Source organism: Thunnus thynnus, chromosome 6, assembly GCF_963924715.1.
Source record: "Thunnus thynnus chromosome 6, fThuThy2.1, whole genome shotgun sequence".
Classification (NCBI taxonomy): Eukaryota; Metazoa; Chordata; class Actinopteri; order Scombriformes; family Scombridae; genus Thunnus; species Thunnus thynnus.
The window spans coordinates 24,890,242-24,911,380 of record NC_089522.1 but is presented as its reverse complement, the minus strand read 5'-3'; the positions used below and the strand labels follow the sequence as shown (position 1 = coordinate 24,911,380).

The 21,139-nt window shown below is 37.6% G+C and overlaps 4 protein-coding genes across 12 annotated transcripts in view; 2 read left to right on the top strand and 2 right to left on the bottom strand.

The window, feature by feature from the left end:
* Window positions 1-9,446, bottom strand: part of mfsd4ab (major facilitator superfamily domain containing 4Ab) — a 28,697-nt gene extending 19,251 nt beyond the window's left edge. For 2 of the 3 annotated variants that reach the window (XM_067592895.1, XM_067592897.1), the window contains exons 1-2: window positions 8,920-9,056; window positions 650-756 (exon numbers count right to left, since the gene is read on the bottom strand). In XM_067592895.1, the coding sequence (XP_067448996.1) occupies window positions 650-652 (3 nt within the window). In that variant the 5' untranslated portion in view covers window positions 653-756; window positions 8,920-9,056. Of the gene's footprint in view, window positions 1-649; window positions 757-8,919; window positions 9,057-9,361 lie in introns of those variants that run through there. The other variant, XM_067592896.1, reaches the window with a different exon arrangement.
* Window positions 643-7,610, top strand: lemd1 (LEM domain containing 1). Of its 7 annotated transcripts, none has more exons than XM_067592903.1 (11): window positions 643-769; window positions 4,344-4,455; window positions 4,623-4,769; window positions 4,874-4,938; window positions 5,185-5,250; window positions 5,362-5,517; window positions 5,708-5,788; window positions 5,912-6,004; window positions 6,135-6,224; window positions 6,547-6,620; window positions 6,838-7,610. In XM_067592903.1, the coding sequence occupies exons 2-11, from the start codon at window positions 4,374-4,376 to the stop codon at window positions 7,145-7,147; spliced, it is 1,164 nt and encodes a 387-aa protein (XP_067449004.1). In that variant the 5' UTR covers window positions 643-769; window positions 4,344-4,373; the 3' UTR covers window positions 7,148-7,610. The 7 variants fall into 7 exon arrangements, with proteins under 7 accessions (XP_067449004.1, XP_067449005.1, XP_067449000.1 ...); XM_067592904.1 differs by having other exon boundaries at window positions 664-769; window positions 4,347-4,455; XM_067592899.1 differs by lacking the exon at window positions 643-769 and adding an exon at window positions 823-2,024 and having other exon boundaries at window positions 4,347-4,455.
* LOC137184832 (N-fatty-acyl-amino acid synthase/hydrolase PM20D1.2-like) lies at window positions 8,554-13,736 on the top strand. The gene is made up of 13 exons (XM_067592893.1): window positions 8,554-8,849; window positions 8,982-9,068; window positions 10,318-10,553; window positions 10,660-10,746; window positions 10,860-10,993; window positions 11,114-11,233; window positions 11,385-11,460; window positions 11,565-11,626; window positions 11,710-11,788; window positions 11,873-11,944; window positions 12,035-12,200; window positions 12,284-12,383; window positions 12,775-13,736. The coding sequence occupies exons 1-13, from the start codon at window positions 8,630-8,632 to the stop codon at window positions 12,902-12,904; spliced, it is 1,569 nt and encodes a 522-aa protein (XP_067448994.1). The 5' UTR covers window positions 8,554-8,629; the 3' UTR covers window positions 12,905-13,736.
* Window positions 13,737-18,981: 5,245 nt separating this feature from the next.
* Window positions 18,982-20,671, bottom strand: LOC137185367 (acidic mammalian chitinase-like). The gene is made up of 6 exons (XM_067593698.1): window positions 20,400-20,671; window positions 20,170-20,294; window positions 19,959-20,082; window positions 19,689-19,871; window positions 19,447-19,563; window positions 18,982-19,341 (listed from the first exon to the last, which is right to left on the bottom strand). Exons 1-6 carry the CDS (start codon window positions 20,574-20,576, stop codon window positions 19,171-19,173), a joined length of 897 nt encoding a protein of 298 aa, XP_067449799.1. The 5' UTR covers window positions 20,577-20,671; the 3' UTR covers window positions 18,982-19,170.
* Window positions 20,672-21,139: the final 468 nt, after the last annotated feature.

Below are 21,139 nucleotides of genomic sequence, written 5' to 3'. Positions count from 1 at the left end.
CAATTTTGCTTCATCTTTTGTTTTGACTGGCATAAGGCGATGTCCGATTAATACAGTCTTGTGGAAACATTGTTAGTTGTTTCAATTATTTTTTTTCCCTCTTTTTTTGGCTTCACTTAAAAACCAGGAGGGAGCCATTTGCTATAAAAAAGTCCCCCATTATATTATTATTATTTGTAGCACTGACTGTTTCATGAAGCAGGATAACTGCTGGGAAGCCTTCAGTTCCAGATATTAAGGGTGGGGGGCTGTTGAGGTTACTCATCAAAGTTAATTAACTGTGCTTCCTGAGACAGTCCCCTAGTGTAGGTAACCATGTCCCAGGTTTTCATTCTAACCAAAGTCTACCAGGTGATTTCACTAATTTCATGCTGATTGGATCTTTTGTGTTGAAGTTCTGCTGAACCAGGTGCCTGTTACAAAGCAGGTTGACCGAATTATCTTGATAAATGATTGCTTATTTACTCAGCAAAGTTTTTCGGATAATCCAGTGAACCTGTTTGTTGAAAAAGGTATCTGGTGAAGTTGTTTGGCCGGAACATACAGTAGTCCTCCTTGGCACATAATGCAAAGGCACCCCCTGCTTGACAATCACCTGAACAAGTGTTTTTCTTATCTTTTAACAGGTGTTACAAAAGGAACCACTTACCATGTCTTCTACATGCTGCACTGGGTGGATGCATCACTCCAGTAAAAATGCTGCAGCAGTGTGCACCAAAGACACCACAACATCAGTGTCCAAAGGCCGGCTCAAACCTGAAGGTCAAAGGTATACAGTCACTTCATTGGCGTTTGGGTTGGCAGGAGAGATCTGCATATAGCCTAAAATTCAACTGTATGAAGTAGTGACCTTTTTTCACAGAGACATTTTGTTACAGTAAGTGTAAATAATACAATGAATGAATTCCATTTAGCGGCTTTGGTTTTAAGGTCCTGGTATTGTGCTCGCTGACTCCCTGTCACGGCTTACCGGGATATTTGAATATAACAGAGCCATCATTAATGTTATAACACCTGTGGTTTTTCCTACTATAACAAGTCAAAACAATTCTTGTGAAAAAGGCCTATATTAAAATTAGATAATTTAATTAGACTGTAATTTTATTTTATTTTTTTGCAGAAAAAAATAGTGGAGCAATGTAAAACATTACAATTCGTGGGCCTGACTCAGTTCAGAAACTGCTTTCCAGTGAAGACAAAGAGCAATAAAATAGCATAAAAAAGCAAAACAAACAGAAAAACAATAAAAAAAAATTGATAAGTTAGACAAAAAACATTTATCATATAGCTATTTGGACTGAACCACAGATCTATTTTTAAGTGCCACACTAAATAAAAGAATACAGCATTTGTCAGAAAAGGGGAAGAAAAATTAAAAATGAATTAATTTGATTAAAATGATTTATTTTTAATAATGGCAGCTCTGAACTTCCATACAATTGAATAACAAGGGTTTAACCCAAAATTCAAACAAAGACCTAATATCAAAGCAACATGCCTTTTCAGTGTTTTGCTTTTTTTTTTTTAGTTAATCATAATTTAATAAAATGGTCTTAGTTTAATGTAAATGTAGTATACTTCAAATGTACCTAAAGACACTGTCAGCCTGCAGTGTTGTATGTTTAAGTTACTGCTGGTATTTAAAGAGAACTACTTGCTGTCTGTCAAGTCGTCAGTTGCAGCTGTTCTCAGTTCAGTCAGTGTGAGTCTCAGACCACAGGCAGAGAAGCAGCTCTGTCGGCTTCATCTCACTTCAGAGAGTGTTTCTAAGAAACGGCTAAGCACTGAAGTTTTAACTAGTTGTTCATTTTCCGCTTCGGCCCTGTGACATGCCGGTGTTTGTGGAGGATCCTGCTCAGTTCTCTAAATCTCGACTGAAGTCAGATTTAATTGCCCACAATGTCGCGCTGCCACCCTCCAAGAGCAAGAAGGAGGTTTATGTGGCGTTGCACATGAAACATGTTGATCAGAAAAACGCAGCGGATTTCTCCAGCGACGAGGAGGATCAAGTGCAAGATGTGTCAGTGAGTTCAGCAACCTCTTTGGTGTTTTTCTCAAGAATATTTTTAATTGACTGTTGCAGAGTTTTGCGTTAAATTGCTCTCAATCTCGACATGCAACAACCTTAATATGATAATGCTCTTGAGTATAACAAATTGGCTGTCAGTCTAATTTGAGTGTTTTCCAACTTACTTCACATGTCTGAGAAATTATCAAAAAATTAATAGTTATATAAAAAAAATAAGTTGTCACCATTGCAAATGTGATATCTGGTAAGAGACCTATCCACAATGCTGCCCTTCAAGGACGTCGACATTTTTGTGGTAATAAGTGCTGCTCTGATTGATAATTGGTTTGAACTGATTTAACGCAGCTGTGGAGGGGAGGAGGTGCAGATCTGGGTCACTGCTCTCAGTTTGCTGTAGCACTTGTGGGTCCTTGACGACTTTAAGCCACCAGCTGTATGTTTGGTATAGATTTACAAGAGACGTTTCTGTAGTTGGAGGGGCTACCATTACAGTCGTGTGCATGTGCTTGCAACACCTGTCACGTTCATTTATGTGTGTCAGGAAGAGGAGCTTCACAGACACTTGAAGTCTGGAAGTTGTTCCTGCACTGTGTCATGGGGTAGTGTGTTTAGTCTGTTTGGGCACAGCCCCCACTATTACATTAACTTAACTGTTAAGTCAGGGAAGAGTGTACAATTTATAAATTGCTGCAAGATTCGCACTCTAGACCCACTAATGACATTATAGAGTTGAAACGATTAGTCAGTTAATCAATTAGTTCATCGACAGAAGATTAATCTGCAACCACTATTTTCCAACTATTTTGATAATCGATTTGAGTCATTTTTTTTTAAAATGAGAAATTCTAAATTCTCTGATTCCAGCTTCTCAAATGTGAATATTTTCTGGTTTCTTTAGTCTTCTATGATAATAAACTAAATATCTTTGTGTTGTGGACTGTTGGACTGACAGTTGGGACAAAACAAGACATTTGAGGACGTCACCTTGGGTTGTGGGAAACAGTTATTAACATTTTTCACCATTTTCTGACATTTTATTGATAAAACAACTAATTCAGTAAATAAATAATTCAGATAATAATTCAGACAGATTAATCCATAATGAAAATAATCGTTAGTTGCATCCCTAGCTGTTTTTTTTTCTTTTTTTTTTCTGTTTTTTACTATGTGTGTGTGTGTGTGTGTGTGTGTGTATATATATAATTGTAAATGGATTGAATATTTTGGGAATTTGGACTCTTTGTCAGTCAAAACAAGCCATTTGAAGATGTGAACCTGTGCTCTGGGAAACTTTGATGGGCATTTCCCCACTATTCTTTGATAGACTAAATAATTGAGAAAATAACTGGAAGATTTCTGAAGGCATCATTCAAGTTGTGACAAAGATATATACAACAGAATACTTTACGGTTAAAGAATATTAATGTTATTACTCTTTCCAGACTCTGCACCACCTGTTCAGCTTCAATATGCTACTTTGCCAGTTTCGTAGAATAATGTAAACAGTGGATTGTGCTGGAATGTAATGACACAGGGTCTAAATATCTGCAGCTGCCTTTTTCAGTATAATGTGTTATGTCTTTTTTTTGGCATATCAGCTATTTTAGACATATGCCAGTAGAGCTGCAAAGATTATTTTTAATTTATTTTTATTTGCACAAATACAACAGCATAAAATCCTCACGGTAGAAATAAAACAGATTTGACAGGGGAGGTCCAGAAGCTAGAGCCTTATACAATGGACCCCCCTCGATTTAAGAAAGTTAAGTCAATTAAATTATTGCTAATTGCTAATTTAATATTAATTAATTTAGTTGGCAAAAAGCCAAACCTTTGATGGTTCCAGGTTCTCAAATTTAAGAATTTGCAGCCTAAGTTGTAGTAGATTGAATATTTTTTGGTGTGGACAGTTGGAGATTGTGACCAGCATTTGTCAGTGTTTTCTTATGTTTTATAGACCAATCGATTTAATTTAAAAAATAATCAACAGAACAATTGAGTGATTGTAATTACTAAAGTAATTGTTAGTTGCACTCCTACACGCCAGCCCTGTCTTTAAGGCACTATCGACTGATAATGCAGGCATTTTGATATATTGAGTAGGCTCTACAGTAAACCGTTTTTTCACTTTTTTTCTTTTGTGAGGTAAATGCAGTACCCACAATTGGTGGATATTGAACAGATTTGAGAGGGGCAGCCTCCAGCTGTTTTTTATGCTCTATATCCCACACCTGGAAACTGCTGACATTCAAGCTGCAGCCTTTGTCGTGTCTTGAACAGCATTCAGTAACTGGAAAAAATTTTGTTTTGTGAGGAGGAGGAGGAGGATACAGACAATACAGAGATGCCTGACCCGAGCAGTTTGACTGATGACGACCTCAAGGCTGCATTGCTCATGCACGGGTTCAAAGCTGGGCCCATAGTCGGTGAGGTTGCACTTAATACTGTCTTAAACTTGTCTTTCATTGTAGAAATGGGATTCCTGTCATCATTAATGCAGTTCTGTGTTTTTATTAAATGTTTTAAGACGTACCTTCACTCTATTTTGTCTTACAAACTAATTCCAATAGGATTGTTTATCCATCTATGCTAGCCTCCACCAGGGCCTTGTATGAGCAGAAGCTCAGGAAACTGCTTCAGTCTGATGGACATGACAAAGTGAATGGAATAGAGAAAGGTGTACTGTACTCTGACAGTGAAGAAGAGGAGGAAAATGGGGAAGAGGAAGATGAAGAATCAGGTATGACCTTGATATGTTTTAGATTAATTTACAGGGCTGGTATAAGATAATCATATGGTTTATACTATATATACTATATATACTGATTTCTGTGATCTGCACAGGCTCTGAAGGAGCAAAACAAGAAACGGCTGAACAGTCGGAACAGGCCCAGGAGGAGAGCAGCCAGGTGAGAAAAGATTTGAAATCTTTTGTTAAATGATCAGGAGTTTCTGTGTTAATACATTGTATTTCTTAAATTGTCTGGCATAAGGGAGCCTAGTTAATAGATCTTATTTTGCATTTTTGCCAATCCTTACAGTGCCACTCAGTGGTTACCGACTGCAACTGTATTGTTTTTAACTGGAAGTGTTCATGGTTTGGAAGAAGCGCTTGCATTTTGAGTGTTTGTGTATGTGTTTTTTACTTTTCACAGGTAAAGTTGCTTTTTCAGAAAGGTGGTTATGTTTACCCGCAGTGCTTTTTACCCTCATCACGACTGGTAAATACTACAGATATCCTTAGTGTTTACACATTTTTTATTTTTTTTGTCAAACCAAATCCACTGGGGAAACTGATGTCTTTTGTTTTTGATTGGGTTGGCTTTTTGCAGCGTGCTTGTGCTTCTCGACACAGGGAACCTAGTCCCAAGTGGAATTCAGGGAATGCGTTAAAATCATCAGAGCAGAGTCGGTCTTGCTGCTCCCAGATTCCCGCTGGAATTAGTAGAGCATCCTCTGTTGATCAATGCTCAGGATTAGGATCAGGGGTAGGCTGGTCTTATTTCACTTCTCTTGTGGATTTTAAATTCTCCACATTCCTTGCTTAGAATAACTTTACTCTCACACAACCAAGGGGTTACTGGGCATCGTTCTCTCAGTTGAATTTTGACACTGGTGTATGGATTGACTGACAAATGATAAATGTTTGTGCTGATCTTGACATGATAACCCTTGCAGGTCCCATCTGGATCACAATCAGTCATGTCTAATGGTTCATTTTCCTCTTTGACCTTCAGCATCACCCGGTTGGTTGAGGAGGGAAGTCAGTCCGACATGTTTTCTTTAAAAATTACCATTTTAATCTTATTTTATTGATGTCTTTTTGAGTAATCACCACAGGAGCACTCACTCATTGATGAACATTCTCACTCTGAACAACAGATGGAGAGTCGGACATCACTCTCTACTAGCGTAGACAGTAAGAGAGAGTTGAATGGGAGCAATGTGCAGGAGCATTGGTCGCGGTCCAACAGGGTCAGTAGTGCTCACGTTGTTCAGTCACACTTTAAGCTCAAACAGTGGTGGTGGTGGTTAAAGTGTTGGAGAGATTCATCAGGGGCGGAAGAAGATGTGCATCATTATCTGTTACGTCTCCTTGTCTTAGCTGGACATGCCAGTTGTGGACAAGAACACCAAGAAGGACCAGTCCCTGTACTACACTCCCAAGGCTTCCTCTTGTGAATGGGAAATGAAGGCACATCCTTTTTTTAGTTTTTTGTTCTATATCACTTGATGGGAGCATGTGCTTTGGCTACAAGAGCGCACTATATTTGATGGCTCATGTATAACTTCCTCTCATATGAAAATTATATACACAATAATATCGTTGCTCTACTTTAATGTTTCTTTGTCTGTATGTTTCAGAAATCAGGTCATTACATTAAAAATCACCCTTTCCTTTAATCTCTACCTGACTTGCTGGGCCTCCGTCTCTGTGGAACACAGGTGTTTGGGAAAATGTTCTGTTTTTTTTTTTCTAGTCCACTTTGTCAGTAATTACCGCATTTATTTTATAGCTTCCTGAGGAACCTGTGAAAGATACTGTGAAGGACTTGTTTCCAGACACTAAGACCACACCAACAGGGATCCAGTAAGTACCGTACCAACACCATTACACACTGCAACAATTATAAACTCTTCAAAGCTTTTTAAGCGGTTGTTGAGTGAGAATTCGATTTCTTCCAAGTACGAGAAAAGTACAAGAATCTGAATTGGTTGTTAGTGACAACTTGCTTAGCAGCACGTACTGACACACTTGGTAGGAGTTTTGTGATTAGATTTTCAGCACATATATCTTCATATTTCAGCGCAACTCGTCGGAGACCAATCAAGGGTGCAGCAGGGAGACCTATCCAGTACGCATATCCAGACACTCCTGCCAGCCCCACCACCCTGGAGAGGCGAGAGGTGGAGCGCCGCCTTGTACCCATCAAGATACAAATTTTGGTCTTCCTCATTGTGGCGTTCCTCTTATACTTCATTTATGCTTGTGTTGAAGACAACTCATTCAGTCCATTTGTGGCCTTGCTGGAAAGTCTAAGCCAGGAGTCAGAAAATGAGGGACTTTTGGTTCAGGTTGAGATACAGGACACAGCAGCACTCTCTGGACAAGAGTAACTTTTTTTTTTTTTTTTTTAAACCCTCTACAGATGTGAAGGTTGCTGTTTTGTTGTTTCAGCTTTTACCAAGCTAGCTAGCCGTAAAGACCTTGGGATATATTCAGGGTGCAAATATTAATTTCAACACTTTTTTTGTTGACTGTGTTTGTGTGTCTGTTTGGGGTGAATACCTCAAAGTCCAGTTTTACAGTTTTATGTTTTGCTTATGATATGTTACCAAAAGTGCTGTTGTTCCTGTAATCAAAACAATGGCAAAAGCAGAGATGCAATCAAGACTAAAGATTTGAATAGTTTCTCAAATGTAAAATAATAAGAATGTTGTTATTTTTGCTATTTCCTGACTCAAATTGTGTAATGTGTCAGTGCTTTTTCAATGAATATGTGTCACTGTACTTGTGTGTTATTGTTTTTTTTTTTTTAATATTTGAAACATATTTCAATAAAAGATATCTTGCTTCATAGTTTTTGTGCAACTGATGATACTAGCTGAAGTGAAAAAGAATTACATTTTTTTTTTTTATGCACGCAGAGGCATGCACTAAGGTAATGGTAGGCAAATAGAGGCCTGTGGGCCATATTCGGCCCTCTAACAAAAATGTTTGGCTCACTAACGAAAGCTAAAGTTTAACCTTTTACAGATTAGGCTACATCAAATCATTTACATCAATCATAAATCACAGTAGATACACAAGGCTCATGTAAATCCCAATAAATATGAGCTTATAACCTCTTAAAAACTGCACAACACAGGTACATAACATAATTTGGCATATCTGACCAGAACAAATTTGTGTCAATGACTGTACTTTGCTTCAGCCATAAGTGAAGCAGGCCACTGTTTGTGTGTGGATATCAATTACATTTCTTGTCTCATGTATGTTCATGAGTCATTTTTTTCCCAAATGAGTGTCAACATAAGCTGCTGTAATTCTGTTAGCCCTCATTTACCTCAGGTACAAAAACTATAAATGATATATATATATATATATATATATATATATATATATATATATATATATATATATATATATATATATATATATATATATATACATAAATGATATATATATTTTAATTACAAATCAATTTCAACTAAAATAAATAAACAAACAAAACATATGAATGTATTAAAAAACGTACTGGGATGTCCTCTGTGCCTGTACAGTGTCGGCCCCCTAATGGCCCATGGTTGAACCTAATTACTGATCCCTGCACTTGGGATCTTTAATATAGGCCTAGTAAAATCCACTTTCGCTACATGTCATAATGTTATAATGGTGGCACTGTTAATGAATGACTTAACTGGGTGATAAAGTAAAAAAGCTTGCCACACACTGTGGCACAGTTTGCCAACATGTGCCATAAAGGCGTGACTGTCTGCTTTTAGGCCAGCAGGTGGCTCTCATTAAACAACCCCTGCTCAGTCAGCCTTCAGACGGTCACAGTGAACAAGTTCCGCCATCACAATAGATACTATAACATGACAGACTCGGGGCAGAAGTTCAAAATATTGAAGTTTTTGAAGATTATTTTTGTTAGCTTCCTCATTATAATTCTAGTGTTATGCACTATAGCATCTATCAGGACTTTTTCACTGGACGTGAATGTCGGACTTCAACTCGCACACTGGGAGAAGACGAATAACATCTCTCTTGTCATAGACCACAAACAGAGAGAGGAGCTTCTTGCTAATTTTAAAGGTAATTTTTCGCTTGCTGTTATGTTTATTCTTGTTTTAGACACGCTAGTAGTTAAAAAGTAGTTAGTTACCTGTAAGAAATGTGTCGAAAGCACCGGTGACAGGCGGTGTATCTCTGTGTTGATTCATCCAGAAGCTATACGGATCCCCACTGTGTCATTCTCCGGGACGGAGATCAACACCACCGCGCTGCTTGAATATGACAAGCTCCTCCGAAAAGGTAAAGCTGGCTCTAAAAGATGTGAGAGACTGATTTGTTTATTATGTCTATTTTTGTGTTTATCGGATGGTTAACAATGGTTTCATTCACGCACAAACACACACACACATTCACACACACGCAACGTGACTAGCCGAGAAATACTAACGTTAGCTTGTTCTGTTAGCTAGCAAACGGTTAACAGTAACTTTTAATGCTAACAACGTAAAAGCTACTAATTACTAGCTACAGGCCTGAGCGACCGTTAAGGGAGTTAGTTGTAACGGTCAGTTTTGTGCTGTGCTTTAACTTACTCAGTCTATGTGTCTCTTAAGTGTCAGGTGTCAGCAGCCTTCTTGCACTAAGGGGCAAAGGAGATCCTGTGAAATTAAGGTTTCTTATTAAAGGACGGGTTCACACTTTTTCAAGTCTTGGGCACCTCACTATTGTTTTAAGACAAACATGGAAAACTGGGAACCTATCCTTAATCAAATAGCTGCAGCTAACTATTATTTTCATTATAAATCAATCTGCCAATTATTTCCTCGATTAATCATGTAACAACTATCCACAACCCAAAGATATTCAGTCTACTGTCACATAAGACTAAGAAAATTAGCAAGTCCTCACATTTGAGAAGCTCCACCAGTAAATGTTTGGCATTTTTGCTGGAAAAATTACTCAAAACATGAATCAGATACCAGGATGGTTGCTGATTAAACTTCTGTTGATTGATCAGTTGACTAATAGTTTCACTTCTCTGTATAGTATTACAAAGTCAGACATGTCAAAAGTGTCATATGTGTGATACTACTTTTAGTATTAAAAGATTACTTTATAAATTTAGTATTGTTCTTTCATAAAGTTTGGGGGACTCACAGGAGACAGATTAAAAATTAGTGGTCCAAATTGAAGCAGCAGATGCAGAGACATCCTAACATTTAGTCCCTTGTATGGGTCAAGCTCCAAAGACTCTAGATCTTACATTTGCCGTAATGAAACCAATAGCATCCTCTTGTTAGACCCTCTCTGACTGGGAAATACCCACGTGTTTCAACCCCCTCAGTTTCTAATAAAGGCTTTGTGTTAAACATAACCCTGATGGCGTCTTCAGGGTTAATTTCACAGACCCTAGAGCCCCTCTACAGTTCCTTTAGAGCCACATGAGACATTATACAACAGTTTTCACAGTATCATAATATTAAATTGACCTTAATGTGTTAAATTGGCAGAGTTCCCCTTTAAGCTTGTACGCTTCTTCCTGTGTCAGCCTTCCCAACAGTTTTCTCTTCACACTTGGTTCGTCATGAATTGGTGGCAAACTACAGCCACCTGTTTTGGGTGCAAGGATCACAGCCTGACCTGTTGCCATACCTGCTGTTGGCCCATATCGATGTAGTACCTGCCTCAGAGTCGGATGGCTGGGAGGCCCCACCATTTTCTGCCAAGGAGATAGATGGCTTCATCTATGGTAGAGGGACCATAGATGACAAGGGTGCCCTTATGGTGAGAGTGATCTTGCTATTAAACAACGTTGAGTTACATACTTCATTAGCCCAGTAGTTCTTACTAAATGTATGTGGCTAAAATTATATACTTTTATTTCTTCCAGGGAATACTTCAGGCTCTGGAGTACTTGCTGATTAAAGGTTATGCACCACGCAGAGGATTTTACATCGGCCTTGGTCATGATGAAGAGGTACCCTAACTATATGTATCCTTGCCTTTTTTTTTTTTAAAGTAGATGAGAATTTGCAGATCATATTTAAAAGTGTCCATCAATTTCTTTTTTTTTTTTTGTCTTTTTTAAAGGTCAGTGGTTACAAGGGGGCAGTGAACATAGCGCGCCTGCTGAAGCAGCGTGGTGTGCAGCTGTCGTTTGTCCTGGACGAGGGCCTGGCAGTACTTGACGGAGTCATCAGTGGTCTTGAGGGACCTGCTGCCTTGTGAGAACCTATCATACTCTAGTGTAACAACTCAACACTTTGGCCAAGCCTGACACCGGAACAGAATGCTGTCTACATCAGAGATAAATTCAGTGTTTTATGTGTGTACGTGTTTTGTAGAATTGGAATAAGTGAAAAGGGCTCGGCCACTGTAAAGCTGAGTGTGTCTACGCTCCCTGGTCACTCCTCCATGCCTCCCAGAGAGACCAGCATTGGGATCTTGGCTGCAGCAGTCAAAAGGTGAGAGGAACAGTTTCTCCAAATTGAGATTTTTTTGCCAGTTTAATTTTCTTTGTGTGTATTTTGATTTGTTCACATGCTTTACTATGCTGTATTTTCAACTACATTTTTTGCACTTCCATTTCCAAAAGGCTCTGTAATGCTATTTCAGACTAGAAGAGAACCCCATGCCGAGGTTATTTGGTCATGGGCCTGAACGTGGAACCTTTGAACACCTGGCCCATAAGGTAAGACATCAGGGGAACCAGCTACTATTCCACTACTCCTTACAACTCATAGCAGGTTAGATATTCTTCTTGCTGTATTTCACTTTCTCATTCTTTGACCTCAGTTCAGGCTCCCAGTGAAGTTCATAATGTCGAATTTGTGGCTGTTTTCCCCACTCCTTGGCAGGTAATTGCAACCCAAAATGAATTCAGCATGTTTTCTTTTGACTGTGTCCTTTGGAAGAAATTAGTAATTTTTTTTTGTTGCAGGGTACTGGAAAGAAAATCAGACACTAATGCTTTTGTAAGGACAACCACAGCAGTCACCATGTTTAATGCAGGAGTTAAGGTACAGTTGTTAAGTATATAAAAAGGTAATTTATAGCAAATCAGTTTGCCTTGGAAAAATCCCAAATGTAATGTCGTTTTGCAGGTGAATGTCATCCCTTCCTTGGCTGAAGCTTATGTAAATCTGCGAATCCACTCTGCACAGTCATTACAAGAGGTAGAGTCAGAAATTTGATACTCCTTTTTGAGAATTCACAATGTATTACCATGAATATTTTAAATTGAATAAGATGTTTGCTGTCTCTAGGTCCTGGACCTCATCGAGTCAACAGTAGGGGATCACCGTGTGACGATAGAGCTTGTTGAAGGGTTTGATCCTCTCCCTGTCAGCTCCTCTGATGAAATATCCTTTGGCTTCCAGATCATTAAAAAAACTGTGTTGGACATGTTTCCAACCATTACGGTTGCTCCAGGTAGAAATCAGATTGATGTTATTACATAAAAATTTAGGTCAAAGTATTCCTTAAGTGTCTTAATATAATGTTTGAATGTGCAGGTATCTGTATTGGGAACACAGACAGTCGACACTTCAAAGACCTGACCAGTGATATTTATCGCTTCATCCCTATCTGGTTTAAACCAGGTGATGCTCAGAGGTAAGAATCTAAAATGTTTAGCTTACTGAATAAAAATAGTCTCAACAAAACTGTAGTCATTAATAAAATGCTTGTGCTGAGTAATAAGTGGAAAAACTAGAAGGCAGGCTTCTTGAACAAAAGAGAGCTTTCTGCTGTTGCTCACACATCACATCACAAACTTGTGATGTGATGTGTGACCTAGTTGCGCTGTTAAGACCTAAAGTTCCCCTTGAACAAATACAGCAGGAAGAGTTTTATGTTTTGGACCAACCTTTTGCCTAGTTTACTTCTCAGCTCTGGTAATAGAAAGCTGTTATTCAGCAAGAACTGAGAGAGGGATTCAAATGAAGGAAAAGTAATTTCTGCTTCTTGGATATCATAAGTATTTTTTTTTTTCTTTTTTTCTTAGATTCCATGGCATCAATGAAAGGATTTCCAAAAAGAACTACGAGGAGATCATACAATTTTTCTTCAGTCTGATTCAAAACTGTGACATTCAGAAGCTGCCTGAGCCTCACAGCTCTGTCCATGAACTCTAAGTATTGGATCGTATTGGTAACAAGCCTAACAAATGCAATACAAAAGTATTGCAACAGCAACATTATTACTGAAACAGCACTGAACAGGACTACTACTGGACTCATTCCTTGGTCACTCAATTTCACAACCAAAATGAGGCCATTCTGCCTTATAGAGCCAAAAGGTACAATTTTCCACTGATCTGTAATTTTAGCTTTACAATAAATAATGGACTCTTGTTGGTCTCTTGCACTAAAATACTCACAGATGAACTTTGTGGAGCTTCTTTGCATTTGTGATTATGATTTTGTGGTACGCTGCTGTGATGATTTTTTTTAAACTTGAAACTGAAATGGTATAAATTGATGAAAGGACTGAATACCCAACCAGTTCTGCTTGAGGTTTCTTCCTGTTTAAAGGGGAGTTTTTCCTTACTGCTGTTGCCAGGTGCTTGCTCATGGGGGAATTGTTGGGTCTCTCTCTCTGTAAATTAAAGAGTACGGTCTTGACCTGCTCTATGTGAAAAGTGCACTGAGATGACTTTTGTTGTGATTTGGCGCTATATAAATAAAATTGAATTGAATTGAATTGAATAAATATTTGCTGGGCTGCTAATAATACTGTACTATTTCAAGTGATGATGAACATACAGTTTTAATGAAATGACCAAATAAATATTTTTTTTGTCTGCTCAACATAAATGCTGCTTACTGTGGAAATGCTGATTCGATTGTAATATTTAAAGATATATTTTGTTATTTGTTCTTGTTGAATCCAGTACAGTAGTTTATCTTCTAAAGAATTCTGTACTATGACTGAATGACCGGTTTAAATAAATTCTGACTTGTAAAAGTGATTTGGATTTGCACAGTCTTTAGACAGACATTGTTTAAAAATACAATGGATAATTTTTAATAATGTGCTTTTTGTCATGTGATATATTTTACATTCTGAACATAATACACTATACAATGAAATCAGTGTCCCCATGATATATGTTACATTGAAAAACAAAATGAAAGGTTATAGTTTACTCTCACACTTGTGTTATCTAAGTAGGACATTTCAATTAAAATGACAAGAGCTTGGTATTTAAATAAAGCAACCTTACAGCAAGAAAAACAAACAAACTAGAATATGAATGATATTAAATGATAAAAGAATACACAGCAGCTTTTGATAATATTTTTTTATTAATTATTATTACTTTGATCCATTCAATCAAACTTTATTTGTGTAGCACCTTTCATACAGGTTAGTGCAATTCAAAGTGCTTTAACAGATGACTGACAAGCCAATAAAAAGAACAAATGTAGACAGTAAAACAAATTAAGAATAATCCACACAATAAAATAAAATGATATTTAAGTCGATACTTACAGGTTTGTCAGAGATGGAGGCAACCACTTCGTCTACTGCGACTGAGGATGTGTGACAATGAGGCTTTAAAATGGAGAGCAACAGGGGATGGGGCAGATTTAGGGGATGGGGAAAATAAATGCAATGCTGCTGATTATACTGGTTATTGATAGAGTTATTGACATTTGTCACTTAAATTGATACAGATGTTTTAAATACAATTTTGAAGCATATTGACTCATATAATTGATAGAAAATCTTGTGTTTCAGAATCAAGTGTAAATTCAAATGGAGGTTTATTCCACTTAGTTTTCAAACAGTTAAAAAAAAAACCTTGCTACTTACTACTTGTCATTGTATTAAAAAAACAACTGTCAATCAATTTGAGAATCATAGCAAGGTTTTGATTACATTTTTCCAACTACTCAGATACCTGTAAATGACAATGTAAAGGACTAAACAGAGAAAATGCACATTATACTATTTATTACATGTATTATAATGTTTTCTGTGTCTGGAGGTTGTGTGATGGCCCTGTTGTACTTGATGTGTACTCCATACTCAAGGTTTACTCAGTCCTTGACGTGTAAAGAAAAGACAAGATAATAAACTATCACGATTGATCACCAAACTTTGAATAAACATTACATAATGAAAAAGCTTTGCTAGATGTCATCCTGGCTGTAGTACAAGGCTTAAAAGAAAGCAACCACATGTCATGGCCATATCACAGATAGACTAATTAAATTGATAATGCAATTTATTAGTCCTGTTGTTTACCAGCACACACATTAATGCCCCATGTCCTGTGCATAACACCTGACAATGTGTGAAAAGTAAGGGTTACACGTGCACGTCTTACAAAACATGTACATGTTTTTTCTGCCTACTGTAAAGTTACATGTTTAAAAACTGGTGTATGTAATTGATTTAGAAAGAAATATAGCACGTAAAAGATTAAGGCTAGCATTATATTATCTTTTTACTATCTACAATTACTTAACCAGGAATTAATTTATCTGACTAATAAGTACTATCTCTGTAGCTCCAGACTTATGCTTCCATGCCACAGAATTCCATTATTGTGCAGAAACTATTAGAAACATAACGTTAATCCTTCTTGATGTATATTTGTCTTTATGAGATGAATAGAGAGGGGATTTCTGGCAGAACTTCACCACTTTCAAGGTACAAAGAGAAGGGAAATAGTCTGAAGAGGTCAAAACTTCTGCAACTCCAGTAGTATTAGTATAAGTGTAGTATGGTGTAGTATAAAGCATAACTTTATTGAGAGACCAATGCGTTTGAGCTTGTGGCCTTCATCAGGATTCTCAATTAGATGACAAGATAGCTGACAAAAATGATAACAATACATAATTATACAATTAGATATTTGGACTTTTAATCATGGCCAAACATCTTGGGGCCATGTTGGAAATAAATCATCTCACTCTGACATGTTATCCCTTAGACTGTGTGTTTTGCGGATCCATAAATACATTAAATCAAAAAGTATCTGGAACAGTGTTTTATTCACTGTGATAATAAAGACTCAATTTTGCTATTGGAAAATGGCTTTGGTAACGACTGGACACTGGACTTCAGACATTTATGAAACCCAAATGTGACACGTTTTATGGTGCCTGTATTAAAACTATTAGAATGCATTGTGAAATTTAAAGGATTATAATTGTGCATTGATGCTGACATATACATGTGAAATACCAGAGGGTGTTTCCTTTTGTATAAAATTATTTATGCCTAATTGGATTATAATTTGTGTATTGTTTCCTTGAGTATTCTCTCTTCTCTTCTCTGTCTTTCCTACATTGATAGTAGTGATAGTTTTCACTTTTCCTGTCTATCACTCACTCTTCACTCCTGTGAAGCGATGCATATTTGATTATGTCTGTATTTTTGGACTGCTGTACTGCAATTGTTGGGGCTATGTTGGCAATTCAAATAAACAAACAAAAAAATATATAATCTAAAAGGTATGACAGGTAATTTCATTTTATTTAGACCTACCTCAGACACCAAACCTATAAATTTGCTTTTGGAGAAAGCCACTTCAACACAGATCCTTGGAAAAATGATAGAAAACAAGTTAAACTGGAAACCACATGCTGAATTTCAGTTTGACATAATGTTTATATTACTACATGACTAAACCGTATATATTTTAACTTTTTAAACAATGAAAATGAAATAAAAACCATGCTTTTTTATTCTTATTCTGTTTTGATATGTTTTAAAACATAGCCTCATTAAGCGTACTCAATGTAAATATTGCTCTTTTTTAAAATGTTGTGAAATGTATTACAAACACAATACATGAAAAATGATATGATTAATCTTGCAGCACTCTTGGCCCATCCACCCACTTGGGGAACCACTGTCCTAGATTAAACACTGTAAAACTTAAGCAAATACAACTGACGCTCCTGTGGTAGTGTACACTACAAATTTTGATCCCTATTACACACATTTTTTATTTATGTAATGGATGTTCCTTTGGATGGAAATCTCTGTGGAGCACTGCATCCAAAGGCATCTTCACACATCTGGAAGGGAAACTGAAGGGAAACAGGGAAACTATTTATGGTTGCTCATGAGTAGCTGTTTTATATGAACCAGCATGTTTTAGTTTGATGGTCCAGCAGTGGAAACAGTTGAACATAGTGCTGCTTAATTCTCTGAGACTGGCAGTATTAGCCTTTTCACATCACAGGGAGTCAATTTATTCAACTAGTCGCCAAAAAAAACCCTGAAGAATATACAGTGTACCCACATTGTGCACAGTCCACCGACTGTTCCACTCTGGAAATCTCCCGGCATGGCTCAGTGCAACTATCCCAAAAATAATTGAAAAACACCATTAAACCAAAAGTCTCACAACAAATGAAGAGTTTCCTCAGTAGTGACTAAAAATCTTTATTTTTTTATGTTGCAGAGTAGTTCCTTTTACAATGCAGTAGGTGGCTCTGATGTCAATCAGAAATTTTTGACAAACCACTTTTGCTCCTGTGTCTGTCTAATTCTTACCTTCAATTGAATGGCTTTTTCATGGGTTCCAGTTAGGCAGCTTGTCTCTGTAGTATATTGCATTTTGTATCTCACAAATGCCTGATACACAAAGAATAACCAATAATGTATGTGCCAAAATTTGTCAGGAGAACTTGTGGTATTTTATTAATTTAGTCATATTTATTAGTATTTATTTACATGGAATACAATATATACTATATGCAACAGTGGGTATCATCAAGACAAATCCAGACATGCAATAGCTAAATATAAATCAACAAGAACAGACCCACACAACAGACACACCAACAATTATATATGCAGCAAACATACAGTGTATGTAAATAAATAATTGCAAGAAAAAAACAAACAAACAAGAACATACACACCCAACTGGTTTAGATACACGTAATATTGTGCATTGACAGAGACATGCATGGGAGGACATTGACACTTTTAACAGACACATGCAGATGTAAAGTGGTGAAGATATCTAAAAACAATTCTGCTAGTTAGCGTTAAAGGTGATTTGATTGATATACACTTAAATAATTTAAGAATAGCATGAAAACTTTTCTCTGTTGCAGCTCTACATTGCTGTACTTTTCAAACTCTCTCTAGAATGGATACATTTGAAAAACCCGTTATAACCTGGTAGTGTGGATACGTCTTTTCTAAAACACTGATGGGAACTGAGATGGGAAAGAAGAAAAGAGGTTTCCCATTTAAAAAAATCATTTAAAAAATTTATCCACCTTTGTGTAGATTAGTGAACCTAGAAAGAGCAATAATAATCATTACTAGGCTTTTTTCATACATAACACATCATCAAGCTTTTGACAGCTTTTGTTGATAAGAATAATAAGAATTACCACTTATAGACAGTGAAATGATTCATATGCAATTCTTTAAGGATAGTCACAGCATTTACAGTTTTCATTAAAGACAAAATTAGGCTGGCAGTATTGGATATCTTATATCTCACCGGCACAGTTGTAAAAAGAATTTGGGTCATTAGGGTTGGTGAAAACCCCATAACTTGTTGCATTACAGGGGTTTCCAGAGGATATTCCACAGTTGGTAGTAGTGGTAGTGGGTGTTGTTGTGGTGGTGGTGGGAGTTCTGATGGTGGTAAGAGATGTGGTTGTAGGGGTTGTGGTGGTGGTAGGAGTTGTGGTGGTGAGAGTTGAGGTGGTGGTAAGTGTTATAGTGGTGGGAGTTGTGGTAGTGGTGGGAGTTGTGGTGGTGGTAGGAGATGTGGTGATGGGAGTTGTGGTGGTGGGAGATGTGGTGGTGGTAGAAGATGTGGTGGTAGGGGTTGTGGTGCTGGTGGGAGTTGTAGTGGTGGTAGGAGATGTGGTGGTAGGGGTTGTGGTGGTGGTGGGAGTTGTGATGGTAGTGGGAGTTGTGGTGGTGGCAGGAGTTGTGGTGATGAGAATTGAGGTGGTGGTAGAAGATGTGGTGGTAGGGGTTGTGGTGCTGGTGGGAGTTGTGGTGGTAGGAGTTTTAGTTGTGGTGGTGGTAGGGTTGTAGTTGTGGTGGTTGTAGGAGATTTAGTTGTGCTGGTTGGAGTTGTAGTTGTGGTGGTTTTGGGAGTTGTGGTGGTGGTGGTTGTAGGAGTTGTGGTTGTGGCTTGATAGCTCTTCATCAAGCCACAACCACAACTCCTACAACCACCATGACCACAAAGAATGAGAGTAAGATACTGTGTTAATTTCTCTTTGACTCTGTTTGATCATCACATCATACGTTAACATCACTGACCATGACTGCTTAGACTTCTTAACAGAAAGAGCACACATTTGCATTCTGCATAACAAAAAGTGATTAAGTAAGTAAAAAGTGATTACATGACTGTTGATGGTATTAAATAAAATGCACACCAACAACCACCATCCCACTACAGAATAGACCAGAAACTTTTCTCATTTTGGTTACCTGGAGCCAGAAGAGTATTCACCTGACAGATGAAGGGGTATTTGCCTTGTTTACAGAATTGTCCACTAAAGTCATCCAGGTCCAGAGACCAGACAACAGCTCCTCCAAAGTTGTTTGTTTTTATGTAGCTGACCTGGAAGGAAGAGAAAGAAAACAACTCAACAGTTGAATTCATGTTGTCGGAATATTTTTTGCAAAGGAGTTACTGAGCAGCAGTTTTAATAAACCAGAAGACTACCTTAGCACCAATGCTGTCACTGTTGTCACTCCCAACCCACTGATTTTCAGTGGTGGCATATGGAACGCTCTGATTAGCAATCCACTGGATTGTAACCCCTTCAAGATAAAGGCAAGTCTGAAAGGAAGGGTCAAATGTCATATTATGATGTACTGTATTAACAGAAATAAAAATTTGTCACACAAAATACAGTAAAGGTTGTTTGTATATGAATTTATAATAATCACAGCCCACAGTTTTACCTCATAAAAGGCCCAGAAGCCTGCTTCACCAGTATAGCAGCCTTCTTCACCAGGACCACTGGCTGGTGCTCCAACATCACTGGATGCCGAGGAGAGGGTAAAAGCTCGCCCATATGCAGCTAGTCCCAAGTTGAGCTTTTGTGTAGGTGCTCCCTGGTCCCGCCAGTACTTCATGGCATAGTCCTAAAATGTGGAAGAAAAAAAATGGATGAGAGGAGACCTTTAAATAGAAAGGCGTTCAGGCCGCCACTACTGAATCTTGGTACTTGCAGTGTTTGCAAAGATTTCATTTCCACTGTCGGTACTTCTCTGGAATAACGGGCTGTGATGTCTTGTGACATTTTCCCAGGGGCCATGAAAGTCAAATGTCAACACATTTATGAAATCCAGGTACCTGATAAAATGCAGAGGAGATCACATTCACCAAAACATGATGACAGCTAATCATGGGGATAATGTCTGAAATTGCATTTAGTTTTACATGGCAATCTGTTTGACTTCATAACTGGCATCAATGGTTGCTTTCTCAGCAGAGACACTTGCAGTGATGATTAATCTGGCACGGCCAGTTGATTTTCCCTCAGCCTCAAAGGCATCTCTGAGTTCCTATACAACGGAGAATCATGGTTCAGTCTCAGTTAAGTATAACATCATAAATTGTCTGCATATACAGTACACTGTCTGTCCCAGAAGAGAAATTAAGGATCTGACCGTGCACAGTGCTGTGAATCTCTGCTTGTCCTGCGGTTGGCTTCCTTCTCCTCCAGGGTACCTCCAGTCCAGGTTTAGCCCATCAAAACCGTATGCTCTCAGTAGTGTGATAGCAGACTGAATGAACTTTTTTCTGTTTTGTTGTGTTGCCACCATTGTACTGAATCTGATAAACATATGAACAAATCAGCACTCTCATCATGAGCAGTGCAAAGCTCATCATGTGTGCAAAGACAAATATTTGACCTTAGGCAAATAGTCTGGTTACCTTTTTTTTTTTTTTTTTACTTGTAATCATGAATAATGATGAAAACGATCCTCACTGACTATAATTTGCAGCTACTGGCTGCTGCAGTAGGCTGCAATATAAATAAGTATAAATAAAAATGAATTTTAAAGGTGTTTTGTCTGTAGGTGTTCAGTGATTAATGTGGTTGGATTCTGATATTTAAATGTGCCTCTATAAATGTGAGTAAAGCAAAAGGTAAAGCTGTACTGCATAAAATTTAAAGCAAACACCCAATGCTTTGCAACATAAACAAATTAATTTCATTTCATGCAAATAAAATGATATCTATTTAAGTTACATCATCTGATGGAAATACCAGTCAATTGAGAGTTTGCATATAATGCAAGAATTGTAATGACATGTTTTAAGTATGCATAATCATGTTAATTTGTATGAATATTGCCCAGCAACTGGTTGCATTTGCACATAATATAGTGAAGGTATCTGGCAA